This window comes from Mytilus californianus, unplaced genomic scaffold (genome assembly GCF_021869535.1).
Source record: "Mytilus californianus isolate M0D057914Y unplaced genomic scaffold, xbMytCali1.0.p SCAF_8, whole genome shotgun sequence".
Lineage (NCBI taxonomy): Eukaryota > Metazoa > Mollusca > Bivalvia > Mytilida > Mytilidae > Mytilus > Mytilus californianus.
The window spans coordinates 9,883,910-9,910,483 of NW_026262734.1; the positions used below are offsets into that span (position 1 = coordinate 9,883,910).

Below are 26,574 nucleotides of genomic sequence, written 5' to 3' on the forward strand. Positions count from 1 at the left end.
TCTGAAACTGACATTATCAAGATGCTTGATTTCTTGATTGACAACATATTTGTTACGTTTGGAGGACGTGTTTTTCAACAGACTGTCGGAATTCAAATGGGAACCAATTGTGCCCCTCTTCTTGCCGACTTGTTTCTTTATTATAATGAGGCCGACTTCATACAGGAACTTCTTAGGAAGAAAGATAAGAAGTTAGCAATATCCTTTAACTCTACGTTCCGCTATATAGATGATGTTCTCTCACTAAATAATACAAAATTTGGTGACTATGTTGAACGAATCTAGCCCATCGAACTAGAGATAAAGGATACTACAGATACAGTTAAGTCTGCCTCATATCTTGACTTACATCTAGAAATTGACAATGAGGGTCGGTTGAAAACAAAACTTTACGACAAAAGAGATGATTTCAGCTTCCCAATTGTGAACTTTCCATTTCTATGTAGCAACATTCCAGCAGCGCCTGCATACGGAGTATATATCTCCCAATTGATACGATATTCCCGGGCTTGTGTTTCCTATCATGATTTCCTTGATAGAGGATTGCTGCTCACAAGGAAGCTATTAAGCCAAGAGTTCCAAATGGTGAAGTTAAAATCATCCCTTCGTAAATTTTACGGACGCCATCACGAGTTGGTTGACCGTTATGGAATAACCGTTTCACAGATGATATCGGATATGTCCCTTATGTCGTAACTACAATACCCTTCCCTTTTCACGAATGTAACTTACCGAATTAGACTATTTACCGGATTTGTAATAACATAAGCAACACGACGGGTGCCACATGTGGAGCAGGATGTGCTTACCCTTCCGGAGCACCTGAGATCACCCCCAGTTTTTGGTGGGGTTCGTGTTGCTTAGTCTTTAGTTTTCTATGTTGTGTCATCTGTTCTATTATTTGTCTGTTTGTCTTTTTATTTTTGGCCATGGCGTTGTCAGTTTGTTTTCGATCTATGAGTTTGACTGTTAATCTGGTATCTTTCGTCCCTCTTTTATTCGTATACTAAACCAATTACGCCTAAAATTTACAGCTACAAACACATGTTGTAGGATCTCCTTATAGACGACTTTAAGTCTGAACCTCCTGACTAGTAGTGTACATGTTCATTCATATAAAAATCGACTGACCACGATACTAGACATTTTCGAAAAGTAATTTACACAGACACTTACATCGACACCGATACCTACACTGACTACAAAAATAGAGGGACTTTTCAAAACGTCAAAACGTATTGAATGAATGACCTCGTAAAACTGGGTGTTGCTAAAAGGCGGAAACAGAATACGGAACGGAAACGAAAAGAAATAGTTATTTGGACGGAATTTGAAAAAAAAAATGGCGAGAACAACGACAATCAATGAGGAATGAAATAACGAAATCACACATGGATGATGAACTAATAGGATAGGATATATCAGGGAAAATAGCAAACAGTTTTGGAAATACATAACAGCTTAAAAAACAAAATGCTATAAAGAGCATGTGTCGCTCATCTGGGTATCTGTGCACCTTCAACAATGGGAACTCTCCAACATTGTAGACTTGAATAGATTCATGTCAAAAATCTCTTTTTTGTTGATGTTGAATTTCTGTCCATTTTCCGTTTACAGTTTCTCTCTATCTTCTTTAGTCTTTACCCAAAACACAAAAGAGGGTTAAAAAAAGTCGTCATTTAAAGGCAATCACTCCTATGAATTGTCTATTTACTATTACGGCAAAATTCGACTTGTTTGTAGATCTTGCCTTGCTGATCATTTTTGTTATTTAAAGTTTCTCTCTATCTTTTATATTTTTCAAGATAGTAGGCAAAAACACCAAAAATTGGTAAAAATCTTTAAAGAGCAAAAAATACCAATAACGATTCCACTAAACGATTTCAACCATTTTTATCTCTTTGGAGATCTTGTCTTGCTGGTTATTTTTGCTATTAAAAGTTTCTATCTATCTATTATATATTTCAATCGTCTGACAGTTTTGACGTGAATAGACATTAGGTAGAGCTTAACATTCTGAACATTTCTGCCCCCGTCATATTTTCTCTATTCATAGCGGTTTTCAAAACAATGGAAAACACTTGCATTTCAACCCTATTTTTTATTTTTAGCCATGTCAGCCATCTTGATTGGCAAGAAGGGTTATCGAACACATTTTTAAAACTAGATACACCAATGAAAATTGAGGCCAAGTTTAACCAAAACTGTCAGACGACTTCTTATATGGCATGTGTTCGGTAAAACTTGGCCCAGTAATTTCTGAGGAGAATATTTTAGTAATTAAATTTAACAACGACGAAGACGCCAAGTGATGAGAAAAAGCCAGGTGAGCTAAAAAAAATACACTCTCAAAGTATACTATTACTAAAGACTAAGGCAGGTCTTAACGGACCAGAAGCATTGAATGAACAATTCACTATACCGTAATTGTATCTACTAAGAGGTCGTCAACTGAATATGTACCACTAAAGAAACCATTATACCCGAACTTGAAAGACATAGAAATAGCTTAAGTAGGGACGAGAAAAAAAAATAGAACATGAACTCAATACATCAAAAGCATGAGTGCTAGACGAAACAAGCCCAAAATATTTAAAAAGTATTAAATGAATTAGCACCTATCATTAGTCACTATGTTGGATAGAATCATTCCTATGCTACCGCAAGAAAAGAGTCGTGGTAAATTGGACAAAATCAAACTGGTCAACCAGGGGTTGATTCTGGGGTACCTAAAGGCACTGTCCTGGGTCAGGTGTTATTTAGTCTACATATTAATGATATCTTAGATAATCGGGTGTTTGACCAGTAGAAACATCCAAACGATCAGATGCGTAGTGTAAAATAAAGTATCTTTTTCGTCATAAAATTTTTTTTAAATAAAAACAGAGAATAATGATGTTTTCAGTTATCTTGACATAGCACTAAAGTTTTTAAAATCTATCAATATAAATAAGAGTAACTTTCAACTTTCAACATTCCTTTAGTGTGAATAAATATGAATTCATGTCTATTATGGCACGTCATACATTTCAATATTAAAAAAAAGATATTGATTAATAAAAAATTACGTTCTAAACTTCCAAACATATATGCAATATTTTTTATTTATATTCAAAAAATAAAAAAATATGTTCAAAACTTGCAAATATATATGCTTTATCTTTCTTTATATATTCAAAAAAATTTATTTATGTTCAAAACTTACAAATAGACATGCAATATTTTTCTAATTATATTCAAAAAATGAAAATTTATGTTAAAAACTTACAAATATACCGGTTGGCGCCTATTAAAACGTTTAAACCCGCTGCATTTGTTTGCACCTGTCCTAAGTCAGGAACCTGATGTTCAGTGGTTGTCGTTTGTTGATGTGGTTCATAAGTGTTTCTCGTTTCTCGTTTTTTATATAGATTAGACCGTTGGTTTTCCAGTTTGAATGGTTTTACACTAGTAATTTTTGGGGCCCTTTATAGCTTGCTGTTCGGTGTGAGCCAAGGCTCCGTATTGAAGGCCGTACTTTGACCTATAATTGTTAACTTTTACAAATTGTGACTTGGATGAAGAGTACTCTCATTGGCACTAATACCACATCTTCTTATATCTATATAAATAAATAACCAAAAAGAAAAGATGTAAATTTTTTCCGTTTTCCGTGACCGCTGTTTAGCAACACCCCATAAAACATGGTTGCACGGATAAAAAAATATATTCCGTTATTTGTCTTATATAATTTTTTATTCGGAATCGGATATAGAAACACCGAATGTTCTCATTTGTTTTGGATTATTTTAAGTAATGAATTTGTGATAGTCCATCTGTTTTTTTTAATCGTTTCCGTTTGCAACCATTCAAACGGAATACAGTGTTGAGGTTGAATATACAATTGGCGAATTGTATTGCTAGAAAGCACTGTAGAAACATCCAAGGAACAAATTATCTGCCATTAGTGATATCTGTGCAGGCGTAGTTTATCGTCGATGTCAGCTGATCTCCTAAATAAGGTATCTCATTTCTTATGAAGCAAGCGTATATTAAATTTGTGTAAATCAACAGGCCTGTGGATTTGTAATGGAAGTTTCGGTGACTCAAGTAAAGATATTAAATTTTGAAGATAAAATGGTTGTAGTGTAAATTTCCACAAAAAAAATGTCAAAAGTAAAATAAATACAAACAAAAGAAATTTCTCCCCCCCCCCAAAAAAAACAAAAAAAACCAAACAAACCATTCTGGCCAAAATTCCCCCAAAAAAAGAAAATTTGCCCAAAAAAAAAAAGAAAAACAAAAATATTTTTGACAAAATTCACAAAAAACATAAAAATAAATAAAATATATTTAAGTTAAATTTGACAACGCGCTGCAACATCGGATTTTAAATTTGAAGTGGAAATTCTTCAGTCATAAAGAAGTTTTTAATATTACACCCAGGTATAAAAATTAGTTATAAAAAAAAGAATGTTTCATAAGAAATGAATTCGTTTTCTTTGTGTAATCAAAGATTTGTATAGTGTATATGTTCCGGACCATACGCGTATTTAGACCATATGCTTATGTACTCATATGGTCCGACCATACGCGTATGGTCCGACTAATTAACATGATGAACGTTGAAAAGTTGTCACACAAAAATTAAGAGTTTCTAAAATGAAATTTTGACTTGTTCAATCATATGGTAATCATTGCTTCATGATTACTTTAATAAAGTGAATATTACTTACAAGTAAGAATTAAAGTAAAAAATTAAAAAAAATGTTCATGGTCATTATCGATTTGTCTTTACGAAACGCAATATGTCGACTTTGGAAAATTACTAGAAATATTTAAATGAACTGTTAAACAATAAAGCAATTGCTCATCTCACAGGAACTTTGGTCATTTTTTTTTCTTTTTCAAATTATTTTGGTGTTTAAATTAGATTTCATTACATTATAATTTCTTAAATATTTCTTATAAAATGTTTTTAGTTAATTTGTTATTGTGTTCTTGCTCTTATTCATAGATCTTACAATGACAGTAAGATCGTATGAATATGAGCAGGAACACATCAAATAAATGAAAGTAAGCAGAAGTAAGAAGAAACTTGTTTCTGAAATAATAATTTAATACTAAGAAAACAGAAAAAAAGATCCCTGCCCCAAACGCATATGGTTTCACTTACGGACAAATATCGGCAGTATAAAAGCGATTTGAATTGACTCAAGCGAATGCAAAATAGCAGATACACTCCAATTTAAACTATGTAAACGATATAGGAAATCAGATAGTTATTTGTGCCGTGTTTTTGTTTAGAGAATGCGCTGTGTGTTCCTGCAAAGGAAGTTACAATTATTCGAAAAATACTTATATGGTTTAAATACTCATATGGTCCGGGCCGTTAATAACCAAACGAGTATAATACTCATATTTGGACCATACGAATATACGCATATGGTCATGACCATACGGGTATGGTCCAAATACTCATATGGTCCGGAACATATACAAATCTTATGTGTAACCAGGGGTGTATGGAATTTTACAATGCATTTCAACACCAGTGTAAAATTCCGAACACCCCTGATTACATTTAGATAACTAAAAATATCATCCATATATTTATACGTTATGTTTCACGCTATGAAATGCTTTACACGTTTCTGTTTCTAATTCTCGACTCCAATCTTAATTGACTAGCATTGCCAAATTTCCTACCGAAGGTCGGTGGTTGTCTCCGGGCCTTCCACCTTGCTCCACCAATAAAAACTGAGCGCCACGAAATAGCTCAAAAGTGCTGAAAATGTGGCGTTAAACTCAAACCAACCAATCAATCAATCAATCATAAACTGCTTGATAAAGGAGTTATGTATTAACAATTCACTTGGAAAATCAACATACATTTGTATACCCGAACGACACTTACCAAAGAGAAAATCCTGAATATTCATAGGTCTGTTCTTTGTTTCTTTGGAATTTCAACCAAGGATGTAAATCTGGATCTTCCTTCACTTTATTGGATACCAATATTACAAAAGTGTCCTTACAAGCCACGTCATATTGCTGAGTGTTCGAAAAAAGTGTAACAAAAATACCGAACTCCAAGGTACATTTAATATGGGGAAGTCCATAAAAACTAACAAAATCAAACGTAATACTTTTATCAACCAAATGATCGAATTGAAAACAACTGTAATATTCCTGACTTGGTACAGGCATTTTGAATTACCAACGTAGATACAACCATTTTTTAAAGTGTGGAACAAATCATGCGTTGCAAAAAAACATTCTGAAACTAACATTATCATGTGCAGGGTTTCTTGATTGACAACATATTTGTTACTTTTTAAGAACGTGCTTTTCAACAAACAATCGTCATTCTCATGGGAACAACTGTGCTCAACTTCTTGCCGACTTGTTCCTATATTCCTATGAGGCAGACTTCATTCAGGAAGAATGAAAACAAGCTAGCATTATCCCTTAATTTCACACTCCGCTATATAGATGATATCCATTGACTAAATAATTCAAAGTTTGGTGACTATGTTGAACGCACTTATATCATCGAACTTGAATACACAGCTACACCAGATACAGTTAAGTCTGCCCCATATCTTGACTTACATCTAGAAATTGACAATTAGGGTCGGTTGAGAACAAAGCTTTACGACAAAAGAGATGATTTCTTCATCCTAAATGTGAACATTTCATCTAATATGTATCAACAATCCAGCAGCGCCTTCTATGGAGTATATAATTCCCAGTTAATACGATATTACAAAGTTTACATGTCCTATCATTATGTCCTTGAATGCTGCTTACAAATAAGTAATTGAATAATGTTCCAAGTCATAAATTTGATGCCATCCCTTTGAAAAGACGCCTTGTTGAGTTCATTGACCGTTATTGAATATCTGTTTCACAGATGACGACGGTTGTGTTCCAATTGTCTTAACCACAATCCCGTCCTCTTTACCTCGAATGTGACATCACAGAATCAAATTTATCGCCAAATTTGTACTTAATGAGCAACACGACGGGTATCACATGTGGAGTAGGATCGACGCATTTTTGTCGGGTTCGTGTTTCTTGGTCATTAGTTGTTTATGTTGTGTTTTGTGGACTGTTTTTCTTTTTGACGTTTTAAATGGTGTTGTCAGTATGTCGTCGATTTATGAATTTGAATATCCCTTTCGTATCTTCCACCTCTATTTGACATGTAGAACATTCAAAGTCAATGAACCATAACTGAAGGTGTTATGAAATAGAAGTTCTTTCATAAAAAAGTTCCTAAAAGGAAGAAATATTATGTAATAATATTTCCATTGGAACAAATATTACAGTATTTGATCCTAACGAAATAAAGGGTAAGGAATATTATTTCCAACAGGATCTGATAGTATAGCATTGTTTATAACAAATATTCCAGGGAAACTTTTGTAAGGCGGAACAAATATAAGTTGACAAAGGTGCAGGACTAAATAGTCTCCGTGGAAATGAAAAAAATATCGATGATAATACAACTGCTTACCAAATACCCTTCACTTACACTACAAACTGCTCAGAGTCTGAAAAGACCATATTTTGTGCTCGACCAGCAAGGTCGAGCACAGATTTTACTTGAAAAGACTCGACATAGTCTCGACAGTACTTTACTGTACTCGACTTTGGTCTAGACTTTACCTAATAAGTCTGATTGAGTAATTGATAATCTTGGTATAGTCTGAATATGGTCTCAACCAATGCTTGACCAGTCTTGACCAATGCACCACCAGTCTCGACCAGTCTCAACAAGTCTTGACCAGTCTCGACCAGTCGTGACATGTGTCGACCAGTCTTTTCATGTGTCGACCAGTCTTCAACTTTAAATTTAGTCTCGACTGGTCTGAATCAGCCCATCGATCTCAATTATATATTGATTCCAGGTTATTTGGTAGTTTGGTTCAATGCTGTCAAGTTTAAGGATTTAATTAATAGGTAAAAAAACCTAATATTTTCAGTTCGGACTTAATTCAGATAGTCACCTGAAAAATTCAAAGTCACTTTTTTCAAATCAACTTTGATTTTCATACAGCTCTACAGTTATCTCAATTATATATTGATCTCATAAAAACACCTGGTTATTTGGTAGTTTAGTTTATTTCTGTCAAATTCTATGATTTGATTAGTAGGTAAAACAGCTAAAGTTTTCAGTTCGGACTAAAATTAGATAGTCACCTTTAAACATTTGTATAACTTTTTTAAATCAACTTGGATTTTGATAAAACTCTACAGCTATCTCAATTATATATTGATCTTACAAAATGCCCGATAATTTGGTATTTTGGTTTATTGCTGTCAAATTTAAGGATTTAATTAATAGGTATCTATCTGAATTTAGTCCAAACGGAAAATTATAGCTTTTAATCCCGATGGGCTGATTCAGACAGAGTCAAGACCAGTCGAGACTAAATTTAAAGGTCAAGACTGAGTCGAGACTGGTCGAGACTGGTCGAGACTGGTCGAGCATTTGTCGAGACCATATTCAGACAATACCAAGATTATCAATTACTCAATCAGACTTATTAAGTAAAGTATAGACCAAAGTCGAGTATAGGTAAGTACATTTTAAGTACTGTCGAGTCTTGTCAAGTAAAATCTGTGCTTTTTTATTTTTAGACTCTGAGCAGTTTGTAGTGTTATCAAAGTCAAAGTAAATTAACTATGACGAGGAGAAGGTGCATATAATCCCCATGGAAATGAGACGTGCAAATTCTTAAACAACTGCATACTACATACAATTGACTTACCATTAATACTAGTGGTTCATTTTAAAATGACCTGTGAACTATGCAGTTTTTTTCAAACATAATAAACCATGACTTTGAGGACAGACCAAAATAATCTCTATGGAAATAAGATGTACCAATGCTAAACTCCTTCAAATATTTTCGAAATTCGGTTAAGGCATATGTTTTATTTTACAGTTCTATAGTAAAACGCAAAATGCTTATGTGAAAACAAACAACCAATGAGAAACTCTTAATACATTAATTCCAGTTAAACCCTAAAAAATCATTCAAAGTCGTTATTACGTTTTTAGTAAATCATTGCAAAATTATCAAAATGTGATGCTTAAGGATGTTCGCTCATCTTGTTTTTGAATTTTTGCCAGATATTCGGAATCTTCTGGTTTTATCCATGTAGTGCCATTACAAATTTTTGCACACTAACCCCTACTTTTCTTTTCATAATTTGATTAAATATAGTTTAAAATGCCATCTTTGAAAATCTTATTAAATCCTTGTTATTTCTTTATACTTTTAGATAGAAAAAAGGTGCCAATGTTAAATGTATGAAAAATCTAAAGAGAATCATTTCCCACCAAATTTTCAATGGCTTATATCTGGAAAACAAGCACACGGACCCTTCATTTTTATCTGCTTTTTTAGTTCCTTTATTTATAAACTATCAATTTATTACAGTCTTTTAAAAAGCTTATTATTTTGAAACAGAGTAGCGAACATCCTTAATGCTTCAACACTATAATTTTACATAGAAACAAATATATAAAAATATTCAGGTTTAATTTAATTATAACGACGACGTGAAAAAAATCTGACGTCGAACTATTGTCTGTTTTTGTTATGTTTTGCATAGATGATTTAACAACGTCACTGCAATCTTAAAAAACATACATCGCATCGACGCCTGAAATAAACGTCAGATTGTCGTTCATATCTGTATGTCTGGACATAACGTAAATCCAACATTTCAATCTATAAACGAACGAATGCAAGCTACTACTGAAGAGGGGGTGATAAAAATGTCAAGTCAGTTCTGAAACACAAGGTCTCGTCCATAGATAGTTCTTTATTACATACATTAATCCCTATAAAAATAAGGAGATGTGGTATAATTTCATGAGACAACTATCCGCCAGAGTTCAAATGCGTAGATATAAGCAATTATATGTCACCGTAGGGCCTTCAGCAATGAGAAAACCCATATAGTAAAATCAGCCATGTCTTAATCTTAATCTTAATGTCTTGACTGTCCCTCTGGTATCTTTCGTCCCTCTTTTAATCATGAATTCACCAAAGGCTTGCTGAAATGCATTTTAGATTGAAATCAATAATATCAGGATTCCATAAATGATAAAAACCCTGATTTGTCTCCCCGTAGTCGATTTACGAGAATAGAACATCGGTAGACTACTTCCGCCCTAACTTATAGTGTTGGAATGCTGTACACGAAATCTTTTAAGAAAGTTAGGGGTCAATCACGCAACGTATTTATAATACATCAAACAATGATACACGGAGAAACAATGGTTCACAAAACAATTTACAAAAAGAAAGAACAAAACAAATACACTTAATTCCTTGGGTATATTCTGGTATTGGGGAGTAAAAAGTTCTTGTTCCGTATATCCCACCTGTTGTTTTACACTTGTTTTGTTAAGATTCAACGTAAAGGGTTGCACTTCGAAAATTGTCATGATTGTGATTAGAAAAACTCATTATATCAATTATAAACTGTATGGTAAACGACCAAGTCATAATTTTGGTTGTAAACTCTTAAAAAAACCTTTGGTATAGTAGCTTTAATCGAAAGAAGTAACTCTCTGGCAATGATAGGAAACCCATTCACCGGCATATGAAAACATTCTATATAAAGTTCCTGATTGAATGTTTCTACATATAAAGTAAGAGTTCATGACCGGAATAGTTTCGCCCTTTCTTTTGATAAAATTCCGTTCTCGATCGATGTTCACTGTCAGCGTCGAAGTAATTGATATCCAGATGTATGGTATCTATTTCAATTGTATATTGATTAAAGTATTACTTAGCTTCTTTTAATCTTTTTAATATTCCCTAAAATATTTTTTTGTTGAAAAAAATAAAATTAGAATATGAAAAAAAACCTTTATTCACACATGGGAATGTCGTCGGTTCTGTTGGATGACACATGTGCTAGAAAACACAATAAATATATATATTTTTTTGGAAAATGTTGTTTGTGCTGTATTTAGACCCCTCTATCAAGAAATTTGTTTTGCATGCACGCGTATAAAAATTGCGGTTTTTATCCAACGCAATAATAGGATTGAACGTTGTTTTCAATTTAGACTTGTTTATATTTTTTCGTTTGGGCTTGTATCATATTTGCTTTTGGGTTTATATGATCCGTTCATCCTATTTCGACTCTTCAAAATTCAAGAGTCTATCCCAAATTGAGGTAAATTATATGGCCTTCCAAATACCGTTTCGATTCCTAACATCACTGAAGAGACATTAATTGTCGAAATCCGGATATGGTGTACATAACATTTTTGCACCTTCTGTTTGCGGTATACCATCTTTTGCGCCAATGGCAGTCAGCAGGGTTAAAGAACATTTGTTGTTCGACATGTTAGTCAAATGCGTTTTGTTAAAATATACTTTTCCACATTTTTGGTCTTTTGTAAAATGTTGTTTGTGCTGTATTTAGACCCCTCTTTCAAGAAATTTGTTTAGCATGCACACGTGTAAAAATTGCGGTTTTTATCCAACGCAATCATAGGTTCGAACGTTGTTTTCAATTTAGACTTGTTTATATTTTTTCATTTGGGCTTGTATTATATATTCCTTCGGGTTTATATGATCCGTTCATCCTATTTCTAATATTTTGACTCTTCAAAATTCAAGAGTCTATCCTAAATTGAGGTAAATTATATGGCCTTCCAAATACCGTTTCGATGCCTAACATCACTGAAGAGACATTAATTGTCGAAATCCGGATATGGTGTACTAATTTTTGCACCTTTTGTTAGCGGTATACCATCTTTTCCGCAAGTTTAATGTTTTTTGTTTGGTATTAAATTAATAATTTTAAAGATCCATTTTGTAACATCTTGTGATCCGTTTATTTGGCAATCGCCAATGGCAGTCAGCAGGGTTAAAGAACATCTGTTGTTCGACCTGTTAGTCAAATGCGTTTTGTTAAACTATACTTTTTCACTTTTTTGGTCTTTTGAAGAATGTTGTTTGTTGTGTATTTAGACCCCTCTATCAAGAAATTTGTTTTGCATTCACACGTATAAAAATTGCGGTTTTTATCCAACGCAATCATAGGTTTGAATGTTGTTTTCAATTTAGACTTGTTTATATTTTTTCGTTTGGGCTTGTATTATATTTTCCTTCGGGTTTATATGATCCGTTCATCCTATTTCTAATACCTTTTGTTTGCGGTATACCATCTTTTCCGCAAGTTTATGGTTTTCTGTTTAGTATTAAATTGATAACTAAGATCCATTTATTACATCGGTGATCCGTTTATTTGGCAATCGCCAATGGCAGTCAGCAGGGTTTAAGAACATTTGTTGTTCGACCTGTTAGTCAAATGCGTTTTGTTAAAATATACTTTTCCACTTTTTTGGTCTTTTGGAAAATGTTGTTAGCTGTATTTAGACCCCTCTAACATGAAATTTGTTTTGCATGCACACGTATAAAAATTGCGGTTTTTATCCAACGTAATCATAGGTTTGAACGTTGTTTTAAATTTATAGTGGTAGACGTTGGTTAGTGGAGATAGCCCATTATTCAGTTATGTGTTTGAGATTTGCTGTCTACTCGGTGTTTTTAAACCTTTATTTTAAACAGATTAAACATAATCGTGGTTACTAAGAAGCTTAGAATAAGTTCACAAAAATAGTAGTCAAAACCTACCAGTGATTTTTAGAGAGCAATATTCCTTAATCTAGGTCTACCTTCTGAAATTTAAAGTTTTCAGCAAAAAAAAACAATAAAAAACACAGTAATCAATTAATCATTTTCGTCTACTTAAATTAAGCAAAATAGAGAAAATCATGCTATGTCAATCTATAATGCATTAAAAAAAAATGCCAGCTTTAGTGAGTATTGGAGAAAAATGACACGAATATTCATATGTAGGTCATGGAAATTTTTTTTCAATTATCTGCGTTTACAAAAAAGTAAAATTCAGATTTGGTGTACATAAAGATAAGAACTAGTAGTTTTATAACAGTAAACAAATTTGATACATCCACAGTTTATAGTTCGGATGCAAATGAGATATTGAAATGATGCAATGATGAATGATTCAATTGACAATGTAAGATAGATGAGGTTTACTGTCAAGTTAGCGGTTTATCTAGCTACAAAACCAGGTTTAATCCACCATTTTCTACATAAGAAAACGCCTGTACCAAGTCAGGAATATGACAGTTGCTTTCCATTCGTTTGATGTGTTGAGAAGTTGTACACAATTTGGTTATATAAACCAAAAGGTAATTATACAAGTGGGAGGTTTTACCTAGCTATAAAACCAAGTTTAACCCAACATTTTCTTCGAAAAATACCTGTACTAAGTCAGGAATACGACAATTGTTTCCATTTGTTCCGTTGGTTTATATAGTCTAAGGTTTGATTTTGTCAGTTTTTATGAACTTTCCCCAGTATGAATTTTACCTTTGAAGTCGGTATGTTTGCTAATACTTTTTTTCGTTCAATTTGTAATTGTCATGCTTCTGCGAATCAAATGAAATATTCTTCGTGTTTTGTGCAAATTGCTATTATGTCCGTTATTGTGGTGTGATAGGTTGAACTGAAAATAATCGAAAGCGAGGCTCTGAATAATTCAAGGAAAGAAACACTTTAATACACATGTATTATACAGTTAGCATCTTATGTGTTCATAGCAAACAATCGATGACATATCAGAAGGACTAACGTCATATAGTTTTAAAAAATCTTTAAGAATCGTAGGAAGTATTAACTTGTCTATTACAGCAATTACAGATGTGTCCATATTGACGGATCTGATATGTTTACGAATTTGTGTTCGAGCAAGGTGCTTTAAACTTGGCGTTCTTCTAAAGTGATTCACTATTTGATAGTCAGTTCCACTTTTAAAGTAATCATTTTCATAACGATTCATATCAGATACGGTCAGATCATATCCAGCAGCCAAAAATGTTGCCACAAATGTCTTTTCATCAATACAGTAACTAGTTTGTCGAAATAAACTGTAGTGTTCCCTTTGTTGACGTAAAACATCTCCAACATTATACAAGTTGGGATCTACTCCATGTTGTAGTAAAATTATTGCTGTAGTACAAAAAAACCACGGTCCGGATATTTGTAAGGTTGTTGGTTGATTTGCCTCATAAACCTTACCTCTCCTGTAATACATGAAATAAAGTTATAAGCTGTAATAAAGAGCCGGACATTACAAATCTGACTGAAATACAGATCAGGTGTCATCGATTCCCTTTCTGACTTTGCTATGATAGTTATGACACAGGACTGCAATAAATAGAAGTCCGTGTATGAAATAAACATAGTTACACTTATTTCTTATCTAACTTATTTTATTTTAGTTATACAACTTGTTTAGGACTGAAAGTCATTCAGACAAACATTTGAAGATATGTTTTATGTCTCAAGTTTATTTATTACTTAGAACCCGATCGACGAATTATACTGCTATTGATTGCTGCTAGTATTAATTGGTACTTTTATTTTTACGCCTTCCTTTTGCTCAGTCTACATTGTACACACGATTCATCTTATTTACATTATGATGTACGATGTTAATAAGTATTGCATAACATTCGAAATGGATATAAATGGCTCTGTTTATTATTGCATTTACTCATGGCTGACTGAAATATAATTAATAGATATTCACATATTCTAAGTAATTTTCTTATCTATCGTAATATACAATTTCGAAAGTATGGATCTAGAACATGCACGTAAAAAGTAAGTACAACAAAACAACACGCAAGTAAATAACGTCAACAATTTTTTGTTACCCTCAGAACACAGCTAATTTAAAACATCAATGTATGTGTTAATCTCGGTGTGTAATTAAGCTGATGATCAAGTCGAGCGTATCCCTTTAGGTAAAACAATTTCAATCATAAGACAAATAAAACATATTTCTGATTTAACGGTATCTCGTGTCAGTCTAATCAAAGAGATTTTCTACATAAAGAAATGCCTGTCCCAAGTTAGGAATATGAAATCTGTTTTCCATTCGTTTGATGTGTTTGAACTTTTGATTTTGCCATTTGATAAGGGACCTTCCGTTTTGAATTTTTCTTGGAGTTCGGTATTTTTGTTATTTTACTTTTTCTCCTTGGTCTGACCGTCAGAACAGACGGCGCTGATCTTTGCTTCATAAGCCTGTTCTTTGATAGGTTTATAGGTGATAATATAAACATCACATAAAATACGTCACTTTTTGTGATGTTTATCCATTCATGTGACGCGCAGTTTATATTTCGTTTGTGGTGTCCTGGTGTGCTGTCGTAAATTCATGGGAGGTGTCCGTTGTTATTCTGCGGTTTACATGTTGTAATGTACTATTATATTATTTATTTATGTATTTCTCTTTGCTGAGTGTTCTTGCGTTTGTTTGTACTGTATTCCTGCCAAGTAGTGTTGTCATTTTAGCGGTATTTTTAACATTGCCATATTAGCGGGAGGTTTGGCTAGCCATAAAACCAGGCTCAACCCACCATTTTTTCTTAAAATGTCCTGTACAAAATCAGGAATATGGCAGTTGTTATCAGACAGTCCGTTTCTATGTATGTTGGCGTTTGTTTTTGTTGTAATTCAGTTTTTCTGTTGTTCCGCTGTTTTCCTCTCATAGTTGATGTGTTTCCCTCGGTTTAAGTTTGTTACCCGGATTTGTTTTTGCTTAATCGAATTATGACTATTGAACATCCGTAAACTACTGTTGCCTTTATTTGAGACATAAACTAATAATTATATAGTTGATACACAAATCAAAGTATCCGAAACTGAAATAAAAGGACACTTATAAATACTCATTTAATAAAAATAAAAACTACCTCTTTTAAATGAACAATCAAACAAACACAAAAACAAAAGTCGACCAGATTTGTGATACTGCGAAGCAGTCCGTACCTTTTATGAAGGTTAAACTTGTATACGTTTATATTCTTTAAAGATTTCATGTGAATCACCAGATCCGATTGCAATTTCGACAGAACTACTTAGCAATTAAAAAAAAGCATTTTCTAAAAAAAAAAAAAGTCTTACCCTAAAAAGAGACATGGACCCCAAGATGCACTGTTAAGTTTAACGCCAGCATTTAAATACTGCTCGAGTACTTTTAAAAACATTTGAGGACCACCGCATTGTCTTGTAAATCCAAAATACTGAAACCGAAATGGAGCAATGATTGCACGTGTATCGGGTGGTTTCTGTAAATTGATACACTGTGGAAGTCCTTGGAATCTGTTAATATCCACGCCTTCAATATAATATACTACATGTGCTTTTAAGGAATGTTGATATTCAATTGTCCCACAAAATATGTTGGAAGTACATTCAACAGAGTAAAAACAAGCAAATCAAGTTAAATAATATAGAAACTATAGCCGTTTTATTGTTGTTAGATAGATTATAGATGTAGATACCATTAACATGGTTTATGTATTACAAATATGGAATTCCGCTTATGCTGATGTCACAATAAATTCTGAATATTCTCTCCGATACGCGATCGTAAAACTAAAATATCAAAAATCAAATAAGACCTTTGTTTATTATTTAGGCAAACATGTTTTGCTGGGTGAAAATATGGATAGCATAATCTGTTGAAATGTGGGCTAACATTCACACATACTTGTCTCTACAATATCTGTACTACTGTCATTCGATTTCCTGCTTATTGATATCATTTTTCGCAGGTACTATTATTTCAATATTGTATATATCATTGTTTGAACTGAATATTCAGCTTCCAATTTCCTACAAATCTAACAATACTTTACTGGTCTTGTCTAGTTTTAACTCCTTACAAAACCTTAATTCTAAAACTACAAGTCCAGTTACTCGACGCCATCTTGTGTACAACTTTTAAAGTTACGTGGAAAGTGTAAAGGACACTTACAACTTTGTACTTTATTTGGCCTTTTTAACTTTTTTTTATTCGAGCGTCACTGATGAGTCTTTTGTAGACGAAACGCGCGTCTGGCGCAAATACAAAATTTCAATCCTGGTATCTATGATGAGTTTATTTAAATAAACATAATATATTCATATGCTTCAAACATAACCAGAATGCTCTCTTTTTACCTATTTCAAATATGAAGAAATTGAGAAGACCACTAATGATTTTACTTTTGATGAATGTTTATTAGTCAACAATTTAGGTCGGTGTCCGTATAGTAAAACATATTTTTAAAGAGTGATAATTTATTGTATCGTCATTTTGTCTACATTTTTAGGGCAAATTTATGTTCTGTAGCAAATATTCTAAGGAATACAAGTAAATATAAGCATAGATCGCGTGGAACATAATGACCAAGCTATTATCTAAATCAAACTATATATAGTAGCCATGCATATATGTTTAAATTATGATCTATCCACTGCAAATGAAAGTACTACCATTAAAGTGATAGGTTTTTTAAAATTGTAAAAACAGAGAAAATTTTAGAATACAGAATTACACACAGTATGTTAACAAGTCTTTCCCAAAAAGCAATGTATTATTTACTTCTAGTTATGAAAAAATAGATGCCTACGTAAACTTTACAAAAGAGAGGCAGAAGATACAAAGGGGATAGCTAATATCATGAGTCGAAGTCAAACTAACAACCCTAACCTCCCTTTTACGCCACGTACCTGCATCTATCAGAAGTTTCACAATGTCAACGTTACAGTTGCCTGCAGCATATAATATTGGTGGCACACTGTTATCGTAGTTTTTATGCAGATCTCCTCTGGCAACTAAGTTAACATCTGCTCCTTTTTGTATCAATTTTTTAACAAGTTTAACATCATTAATCCTGTAATGTCAGTTCAATCAGATGTAAACTATAATTGCCAAAGATTAAACAAATTATTTAGGAGTTAAATTATGTTTTTTTTTCCTTTAAGAGATGTACATCTTATTATTTCCTGTTATATCCTTTGGTTTTAATATAAAGAAAGACGATGAAAATATCCCGTCTTTATATTGGATACCTAAACTTCAAAAACATTTTTATAAAGAACGATATATAGCTGTTCGTAAAACTATTCGACTAAACAATTTTCCCAGGTCCTAACCAAAACTATTTTTACAGTAAAAGAAATATTATGATGAGAATATTCAACAAGCGGTGTCACTCGGATATATATTTTAAATTCTAAAGATCGACTGCAAATTATTCGTACACAATCTTTACTATTTTGCAGTAATATCAAAACTTTGGAGTTTTCTAGGCTTTACACTACGATTCCAATGCTCAATTGAAAAATCCAATATATTGTCTCATTAAAAAGACATTCATCTACAAAAATGGATATCGTAGAATCACATTTCTGGTTTAAGGTCATGTAAAATTTAACTTTGTGAAGAACTACACAGAACAAAAAACAAATACACAGAGGAAGATCTCATCAAACTGCTGGAGTTTTTGATCGACTACATATTTGTTGAGTTTGAGGATTGCTATTTCAACAGTCAGTATTCCAATGGATACTAATTGTGCATCCAAACATGCCGACTTTTTTTCTGTACTCGTATGAAGCATAATAATCCCTTCTCAAAGACAAAAAGAAAAACATCTTGCAAAGTTCTTTAATTTCAATTTTCGATATATTGATGATGTCCAGTCATTCAATAACCTACATTTCAGTAAGTGCAATTTGAGATTAAGGATACTACAGAAACTAGAAGGTCTGCTTCATATCTTGATCTTTTCATCGATAGTGAGACAGATGAATTTCAAACTAGAATCTATCACAAACGTGATGATTTCAACTTTCAAATTGTCAACCTCCCATTTCTCAGTAGTAACATTCTCTGTCCCATCGTGTGGTATTCACGTGTCAATTGATACGTTAAGCTCTTGTATGGTCACACTATATGGACTTCATATGTTCTTTACATAAACACTGCTACGATATGTCTCAACTCACTAGCGACATGTTTTCGAAGTATGAGCTCTCTAATTGCCAAAATACTCGTCCAATTTATAATTCTACAGATTTTAACCTTTTCCCATTGTGACAGTTTGAATGAGCGTGGATTAGCATGGCTGCTGATCATGCATAGCAAGAAATGCTCACTCTGTCAACGCAGTGGAGTTCCCTCAGTTTTAGATTTTTTACCTTGATTTGTCTCTTCTTAATTGATTTATGAGATTAGAATTTCTGTAAAAAGTAAAATAGCAAAAAAATTGAAATCAAAACGGAAAGTCTAGGCCTTTATCAAATGACAAAACACATCAAGCAAATGGAAAACAACTGTCATATTCCTGACTTGGTACAGACATTTCCTTATGTAGAAAATCATGGATTAAACCTGGTAAAATACTGTCGCCTTAATTTTAGATCTGTAATTTTTTTTTGGCGACTTTTAAGACACGTATGCAAATTTACATCCTATTCTTTTCCCGCAAGAAATCCGCAGTCAGATTTGTTAGACTGTTTTATGACTCAATTGACCATCTAAAATTTCTATCCGCTTTGCAATTTGGAGTCTTCGACCTTAATAACTGAATACGATTGTGGGATTATATTGCTGATGCTGAACACATGCATGAAGTTGATTAAGTACATTAGCACCTAGTTTGAATGTCATGCGTTTCATATTTTTTAATTTCAACATTTGTATATTTGTAGCTAGACTGACATCGGAATAAGTAACAATAAACCAATTCATAAGCAATGTTTAAATAAGTCGTTTTATGACAAAATGAAACTACTAAATAAAAAGTGGGAGTTTGATGACAAACGGGATGCCTATTCCCGATGGTGATTTTTTGGCTAAGTTAATATTTGCATGGCAGGTGATGCATGCATTGCAGGAGACGCTTATTCTGTCTACACACTGGTCTTGCTCCTTTTGTTTTTGTTTATAAGAATATCAGTAAACTACTGGTGCCTTAATTTGATAACTTCAACTTCATATGTAAAAAAATATACTAAAAAATACCAAACTCAAAGGTGAATTAAAAATGGAATAAATCCATTAAACCTGACAAAACAAACGCTCGACTATATCAACCAACGGATGAAGGTATATCCCATTATTACTTACAAACAAGCGATTGTTAATGCTGTTAGTTCTGTATGTCTTGTCCATCGATCAACTACTTCACCAAAACGTTTCGTTTCTGTCTTTTCACGTATAATAATTGTCCGATCAACATTATCACTGTCAGCTGTAAATACAAATATCCGTTATAATATCAAGTGTAATGAATTTAAGAAAAAAACGGTCATAATTTTTTTATCGAAGATACGATATAAAATATGTAATAATCTGCAAATGTTCATAATAACAAAAATACTAGGAACCTGTAATTCAGTGCTTGTCTATTGTTGTGATATATCTTATTTGTTTTTCGTTTATTGTATTGTACAGTTTGTTCTTGTATTGTAAAGTTTGTTCTTGTATTGTACTGTTGTACCACTGTCCATGGAAGAAGGGTTGGGCGCCCACAAACATGTTGAACCCCGCCACATTCTGCATGTACATGTCCAAAGTCAGGAGCCTGTATTTTAGTGGTTGGAGTTTGTTGCAATCTATCATATTGATTTTTCTTTGATTGTTTTGAATCAGATCGTTAGTTTAAAAATGTTCTAGATTGAATTGTTTAACAACTGTAATGTCGGGGCCTTTCATAACTTAATATGCGGTATAGGTTTTGCTTAGTGTTGAAGGCTGTACGATGACCTATAGTTTCTAACTTCTACGTTATTTTGAGAGATGTCTCATCTAGGAATTTTTGGTCCTCAATTTTTATAAACAGAAAAAGAATACTTAAAAAATGAAATTTCACAAAATCCAATGGGATTCGGACCAGATGTTCCGACATGCTAAGCATCTATTATACATGAATCGTTTGACACATGCTTCAAAATTCATATCCAGCATTGAATAAAAAAATAAGAAGATGCGGTATGATTGCCAATAAGACAAATTTCCACCAAAGACCATATGACATAGAAGTTTACTTTAGCTTTGACCTTTGACCCAAATTTAAGAAAATCGTGACCACTGTAGACATCAATATTTCGATGAGGCTTGTTCTCTTCTTTCCAATGATATAAAATACAGCCGGGTGGTATTCCGTTAACCCAAATCGATCAAATTCGTTAACTGGGCACCCTACTGTAATATTAGCAAACTTTTTATAAATGAATGAGAAAAAAGAAAATATAATTTTATTACTTACAAATTCGCCAAGCTGTTTTGAGAGCCTTATCTTTAGAACATCTCACTCCCTTTGCGTTAGACAAAAGCTGTCCCATCTTAATTAAAAGTATTTTCTCCTGAAAAAGTAACAAATTTAAACCATTAAAATGAACAATGCCGAGAAAAAGCGAAAACCAACATTAATTTTTATTCTAGTATTTTATAGTAATGAATAGAAACAAATTAAACTCAGTTGTTAAATAGTTTTTTTTTTAAATTCAAGACTATAATATAAGCAGTAAGTTTAATCTTCTTATACGATAAAACTAATTCCATACAGCAAAGTTGCCAACAGAACAGAAAGGCACGATCTTGTGCCATGCTCAAAGTAAATTTTACAGAATTTTAATGTAGACAAAAAAAAGGAAGTACACTTGTTCAAACTACACGTATACATGATTGAATTTATGTATGTCCCATAAAATATTAGACACTATGATTGACCAACCACAGTATAATGAAAAAAACTTTAAAATCTTTTAATTGATACTAGATTGATTGTTGAACTAGATATGCAACAATTATATATGGAGGATTTCTCTTAAAACAATGATCACCTCATCCCGCTTTGTCCAGAACATGGGTGGTTCAAGATTCTGGTCAGTTTTCAAAAGTCTGGACAAAAACCCTTGCAAGTTTGTAGGAATGATATTTGGCAAACTGTCTATAAAAATTCTCATATTGAAAAAGCCATAGAATGAATTAAAGGATATTACCTATTTTGAAAATATGCCCGGCATATATTCACTGCATACATTTGGAACACATCTCCAATTTACTATAAACGAAACATCGTTTAAGTCAAGGGGTGTAAAATCATGACCCGTGGTCAAAATACAGTTTTTTCGTATTAGAATTACGTAAGTAAAGCAAAACATATCTTCGGTAAAATAAGTGCCTAGCTGAATCATAATCATTATAAGATATAAGATGTGGTATGATTGCAAAGATAAATCTCGGGTTGTTTATCGAGGTCAATCGGCGTAAATGACGTCATTGAACAATCGGTTCTTACTGTGACTGACGTGATAACATAAACATTGAGACATAGGAAATGTAAAGGGAAAATGCACGAATTTGAAGGCGTCTACATTAGACAACCATAAGAGTACAAATGAAGCGGATTTAAGCAATTATAGGCCAACTTACGGCCTTTAAATATGAGCAAATCCATACCGTATAGTCAGCTATAAAGGACCCGTCATAACAAATTGGGAATTAATTCAAACGAAAAAATATACAATCTGACAAAACAATAGACGAAAAACAAATATGAACGACAGCTAATGATTCAGAGTCCACAAACAGCAGATAAAGGACACGTTTATTAGGAATCGTACATGTTCTGGACAATTTGACAAATGATGAAAGGGAAAATTTTAAATATATCCTTTCATTAAGATGAGGACTGAAAAAAATATTTCGCGTGATGCGCAGGAACACTACTTGTTCAACTGTATAATCCATCCTTGGATAGAAAGTGAACTTCGGTCCGCAAACATTATTCCGTATTTATATGACGACGACCGAAGGACTTTACTATGAAGTAATGTCACAAGTCGTTACTATTAACGACGTCAATTATGTCTGATGAACCGTAGGAGATTGGGTGAAAGCGCTAGCAGAAACAATATATAGTGTTAATATAAAATAATAATAATATAGAAATAAAAAGGTTAGTTGTTACATCATTATACGTTTCAAACAAACTATAATAAAAACATGGAGTAATTGTTCATGAAACAATTGAAAAAAATAGTCATAAACTTTGATTAATGCTGTTCAGATTTGTTCATACTCCTTGAATCAAATGTACAATCTTTTCGATTGTTTGCATACCTGAGGAAATAATATTTGATCTAGTAGAACAGAAACTGTTGATTGAACTATAAAATTACTTAGAATCTTATTGATTAACAAATACATACCTATTCTTCATACGATAAACAACTACTTAAATGATATTTAACACGTGTAATGATAAAATGACGATGTATATATATATATATATATATATGGTATATATCATTCCTATTTATAGATTACCAGTAATTTACATGTGATCAGTTACTAAAGGCGGAAATACATGCATGTGAAATAAGCGACCGGTTCGATATTCGATATTCGATGCCCAATATCCAACCAGCCGGAACAATATTCAAAATTTCTCAATAAAAAATAATATAAAAGTAGATATTTAAAAGAATTCTGGAAATGATAATCATGTTGAAAAAGTAGTTCTATGCGAGGGGAAAAACCCTCTATATAAATCTTTTTCTGGCTCTAACAGATAATCGTAAATTAACATGAGGCAGGTGTTACCTGTGAAAGGGGACGAAGTCAGAAAACATTTAGAATACTTTACGATATCCCGTTAACAGCAGATTTATATATTTAAACATGTATTGCAATTCCCAGCATGATTTCTGGTGAGGAAGTAACTGAATTTAATTAAAAACATGATTTATACATAAAAACAGAAACATATAATTCATATTATTAGAAGTATTATATGCGTCTCAGCAAGGATTTAGCTCGTTAGATACAGCATCTGGGCATCACTGCATGTAAAACTTTTCCTAAGATACGCTGATCACTCTATAACCGAGGTTAACCTATAATTAAAGAACCTGGCAATACACATTTCACATGCCACTGACATAGTGTGAAAAAGAAAACAAAACTTTGTAAAACGTCTATTTAAACTATTTTCACTTGATTGATAATTGTTATAATGCATACGTAAATTGATATTTTTATCTTTATCGAAAATGTAGATAATCTGATGATTTAGGTGAAATTGAAATTCTATCTAAATGTTAAAATTAAAATATATGCCTGTTATTTTTGTATCATACATTTGTTAATACTTTTCAAAATCTTTGGAAGCCTCTGTAAAAGCTAGCCATTTACAAAATTGCAAAAAGTATGATGCATTTACAGTGAACCTTTAAAAAGATATAATACTTTTTCAAGTATAGAGGTATTATATTTTGACCGATTGATTGATTTAATACAGAAATTATAAACCAACAAAAAACAAAAAAAAAACAAAAATTGAAAGGGGTACACGTAGGTCTTGTTACGTCAGAATTACTGATTAAACCACGTACCTGCACACATTGATAACCACTGAAAAAGAACTGCATGTAAAACACCGTGACAAAACAATGATACCTGTTTTACGACATGTATCTAGCTCCTCTGCAGATTACCGTGCATCATTTCCCTTATGTACAACAATTATGAGTTATGCTATGTGCACAAACACTTACAAAGTCAACCTGTAGGATAAATTCGCAAACTGAATTGTTACATCTGAGATTCCTATAACCACTCTGACTGATATAGTAATCTCAGGTTACACGGAACATGGGATGATGATAAAGTAAGAATCTGGATGTCAGACACTGTACCACCAATACAATAGACAATAACATTATTGAAGCTTGAGGGCTGCAACTAGTTAAAAGTTCAACAGTTTCGTGGTTTTTATATAGTCCGGCAGTCAATCTTTTTGGTTTTCAATGAAAAGAATACACAAAAAAGAAGATGTATATACAACCTTCTACCAGACACCAAATGACGTAATGACATAAAGGTTAACAGCTATAGGTCACCATACGCCTTCAACAATGAGCAAATCCAATAACGCATAGTAAGCTGTACGTACAGAAAAAAAAAGTTAAATTAACTGACGACTGCCAAAAAAAATAAGAACAACAAACAAACATATCGGGGCCTTTTATAGCCGACTATACGGTATGGGGTTTTCTCAATGTTAAAGGCCGTACGGTTGCATATAATTGTTTACATTCACTTCATTTGAACTTTGGTGGATAGTTGTCTCATTGGCAATCATACCACATCTCCTTATTTTTATAAACACCTCAAATTTCTTACTTTTTACTAATAGATCTGGTGATGTGAAGCTGATTTCTCTTTTTTACTTGTCATTGTATCTTTTTTTGTTTTTTTTTTTACTCTTGTGATGCTAAGCCATGCATGGAGAAAACAAAAAAGAAAAGTTTTGTCGATTCTGCTCATGACCTGTAGGTACATTATGAAGATATGTAGATGTAAATGACACATACCGTGTAGAATGATTTTATAATTTAAAATAAATTAAATATATGTCAATAGTTATATTCAATTCTTCGTTTAAGTGTCACTTCTTTTTCCTTTGGTAGTAAGTTTGTAACTAATAAAATTATTGAAATATATGATAAAGAAAAGTTGTTCTGTGCGTTCATTTTTAAATATTTTATTAAAAGGTACCATTTAATTTGCTGCGTTTAAAAAATGTTATGTCATAAAATGCTTATTTCCTAATACATTGAATTTCACGATAAGTGATGTCAAACTTTATTAGTATTAATTATCACCGTTATTAAATTTGTATGCACCTTATTATAACGCTGAATACCAAAAATGTACTATAACCAAGTTAATTCACCTTCCTAACGTGAGGGTACCCAAATTGCACCTATTTTGACAGTATTTTCACCTACGTTTATTTACGATCAAGACAAAAGTTTCCATTCTGTGTTTATTTTGTAGATTTATCCCTTTCTACCACCAATTTAATTTTGAATCCACATTGAATCATAGAAAAATGGGTTAGAACCGACCTCCAAACGATCCATGATTCTGTAATGAGGAGTACCCAAATTGCATCCATTCTTAAATTCACATCCGTTAAAATGGAATAACTGATGTTTTGTTTTATTTCTACAAATATATAGAGCAATTTGACAATAGTCCATACTTACTGTTATTTTTTTAAGAAATGGATGCCTGTAACATATTTTAATTGCTCATTTTTAAAAGTTTACTTTTTGTGGACGTCGCATGGCGACGTTAATTAGATTTTACTTTCTCCAGTAAATATTTCATCTGTTGATATATACTGTGAACGTTTGTTTTATGTTTATCTAAATATATTTAGCTATGTTGAAAGGTGTACATAATGTCAAATTATAAAAAAAACAAATTATTTGGTCTCTAGGTAAAACTTGTAAGATTTCTGCTGCTATTTTTGCTAAATGGGTGCAATTTGGGTACTGTGACGTCTTAAAATGTTTCTTTGATGTCGAAATTTTTATTACCCCGATTAGTTTGTACATAGACTCGATTATGAAATATCAAACAAGATCAATATAGTTTTGTTTTCTCTGCATAGATTTGTCAAAAACAAAAACTAAATCAATTACATCCCATTGATATTCTATTTTTTATGGTGAATTTTATTCTGCATTTTGTATTACAAATCTATGAGGGTCTTGATGGGGTCTCTCATTTCTGTATTCTTTAATTGTTTAGGTCATTTTTCTGTAATCTTTATATTTTTTGCTATTATTCTCTGCTCTTTGTATTTGAGTGCCCTATTAT

The 26,574-nt window shown here is 32.5% G+C and overlaps 1 protein-coding gene across 9 annotated transcripts in view; it reads right to left on the reverse strand.

Moving 5' to 3' along the window:
* The window catches only part of LOC127710447 (uncharacterized), a 113,250-nt gene that overhangs the window by 63,957 nt on the left and 22,719 nt on the right, over positions 1 to 26,574 (reverse strand). For 4 of the 9 annotated variants that reach the window (XM_052216294.1, XM_052216291.1, XM_052216293.1 and 1 more), the window contains one exon: positions 13,590 to 14,134. The exons of 1 other annotated variant lie outside the window; for it this stretch is intronic. In XM_052216294.1, the coding sequence (XP_052072254.1) occupies positions 13,630 to 14,134 (505 nt within the window). In that variant the 3' untranslated portion in view covers positions 13,590 to 13,629. Of the gene's footprint in view, positions 1 to 13,589; positions 14,135 to 16,025; positions 16,240 to 17,618; positions 17,783 to 20,022; positions 20,147 to 21,163; positions 21,358 to 23,111; positions 23,154 to 26,574 lie in introns of those variants that run through there. 4 more of the 9 variants (XM_052216296.1, XM_052216295.1, XM_052216300.1 and 1 more) reach the window with 4 other exon arrangements.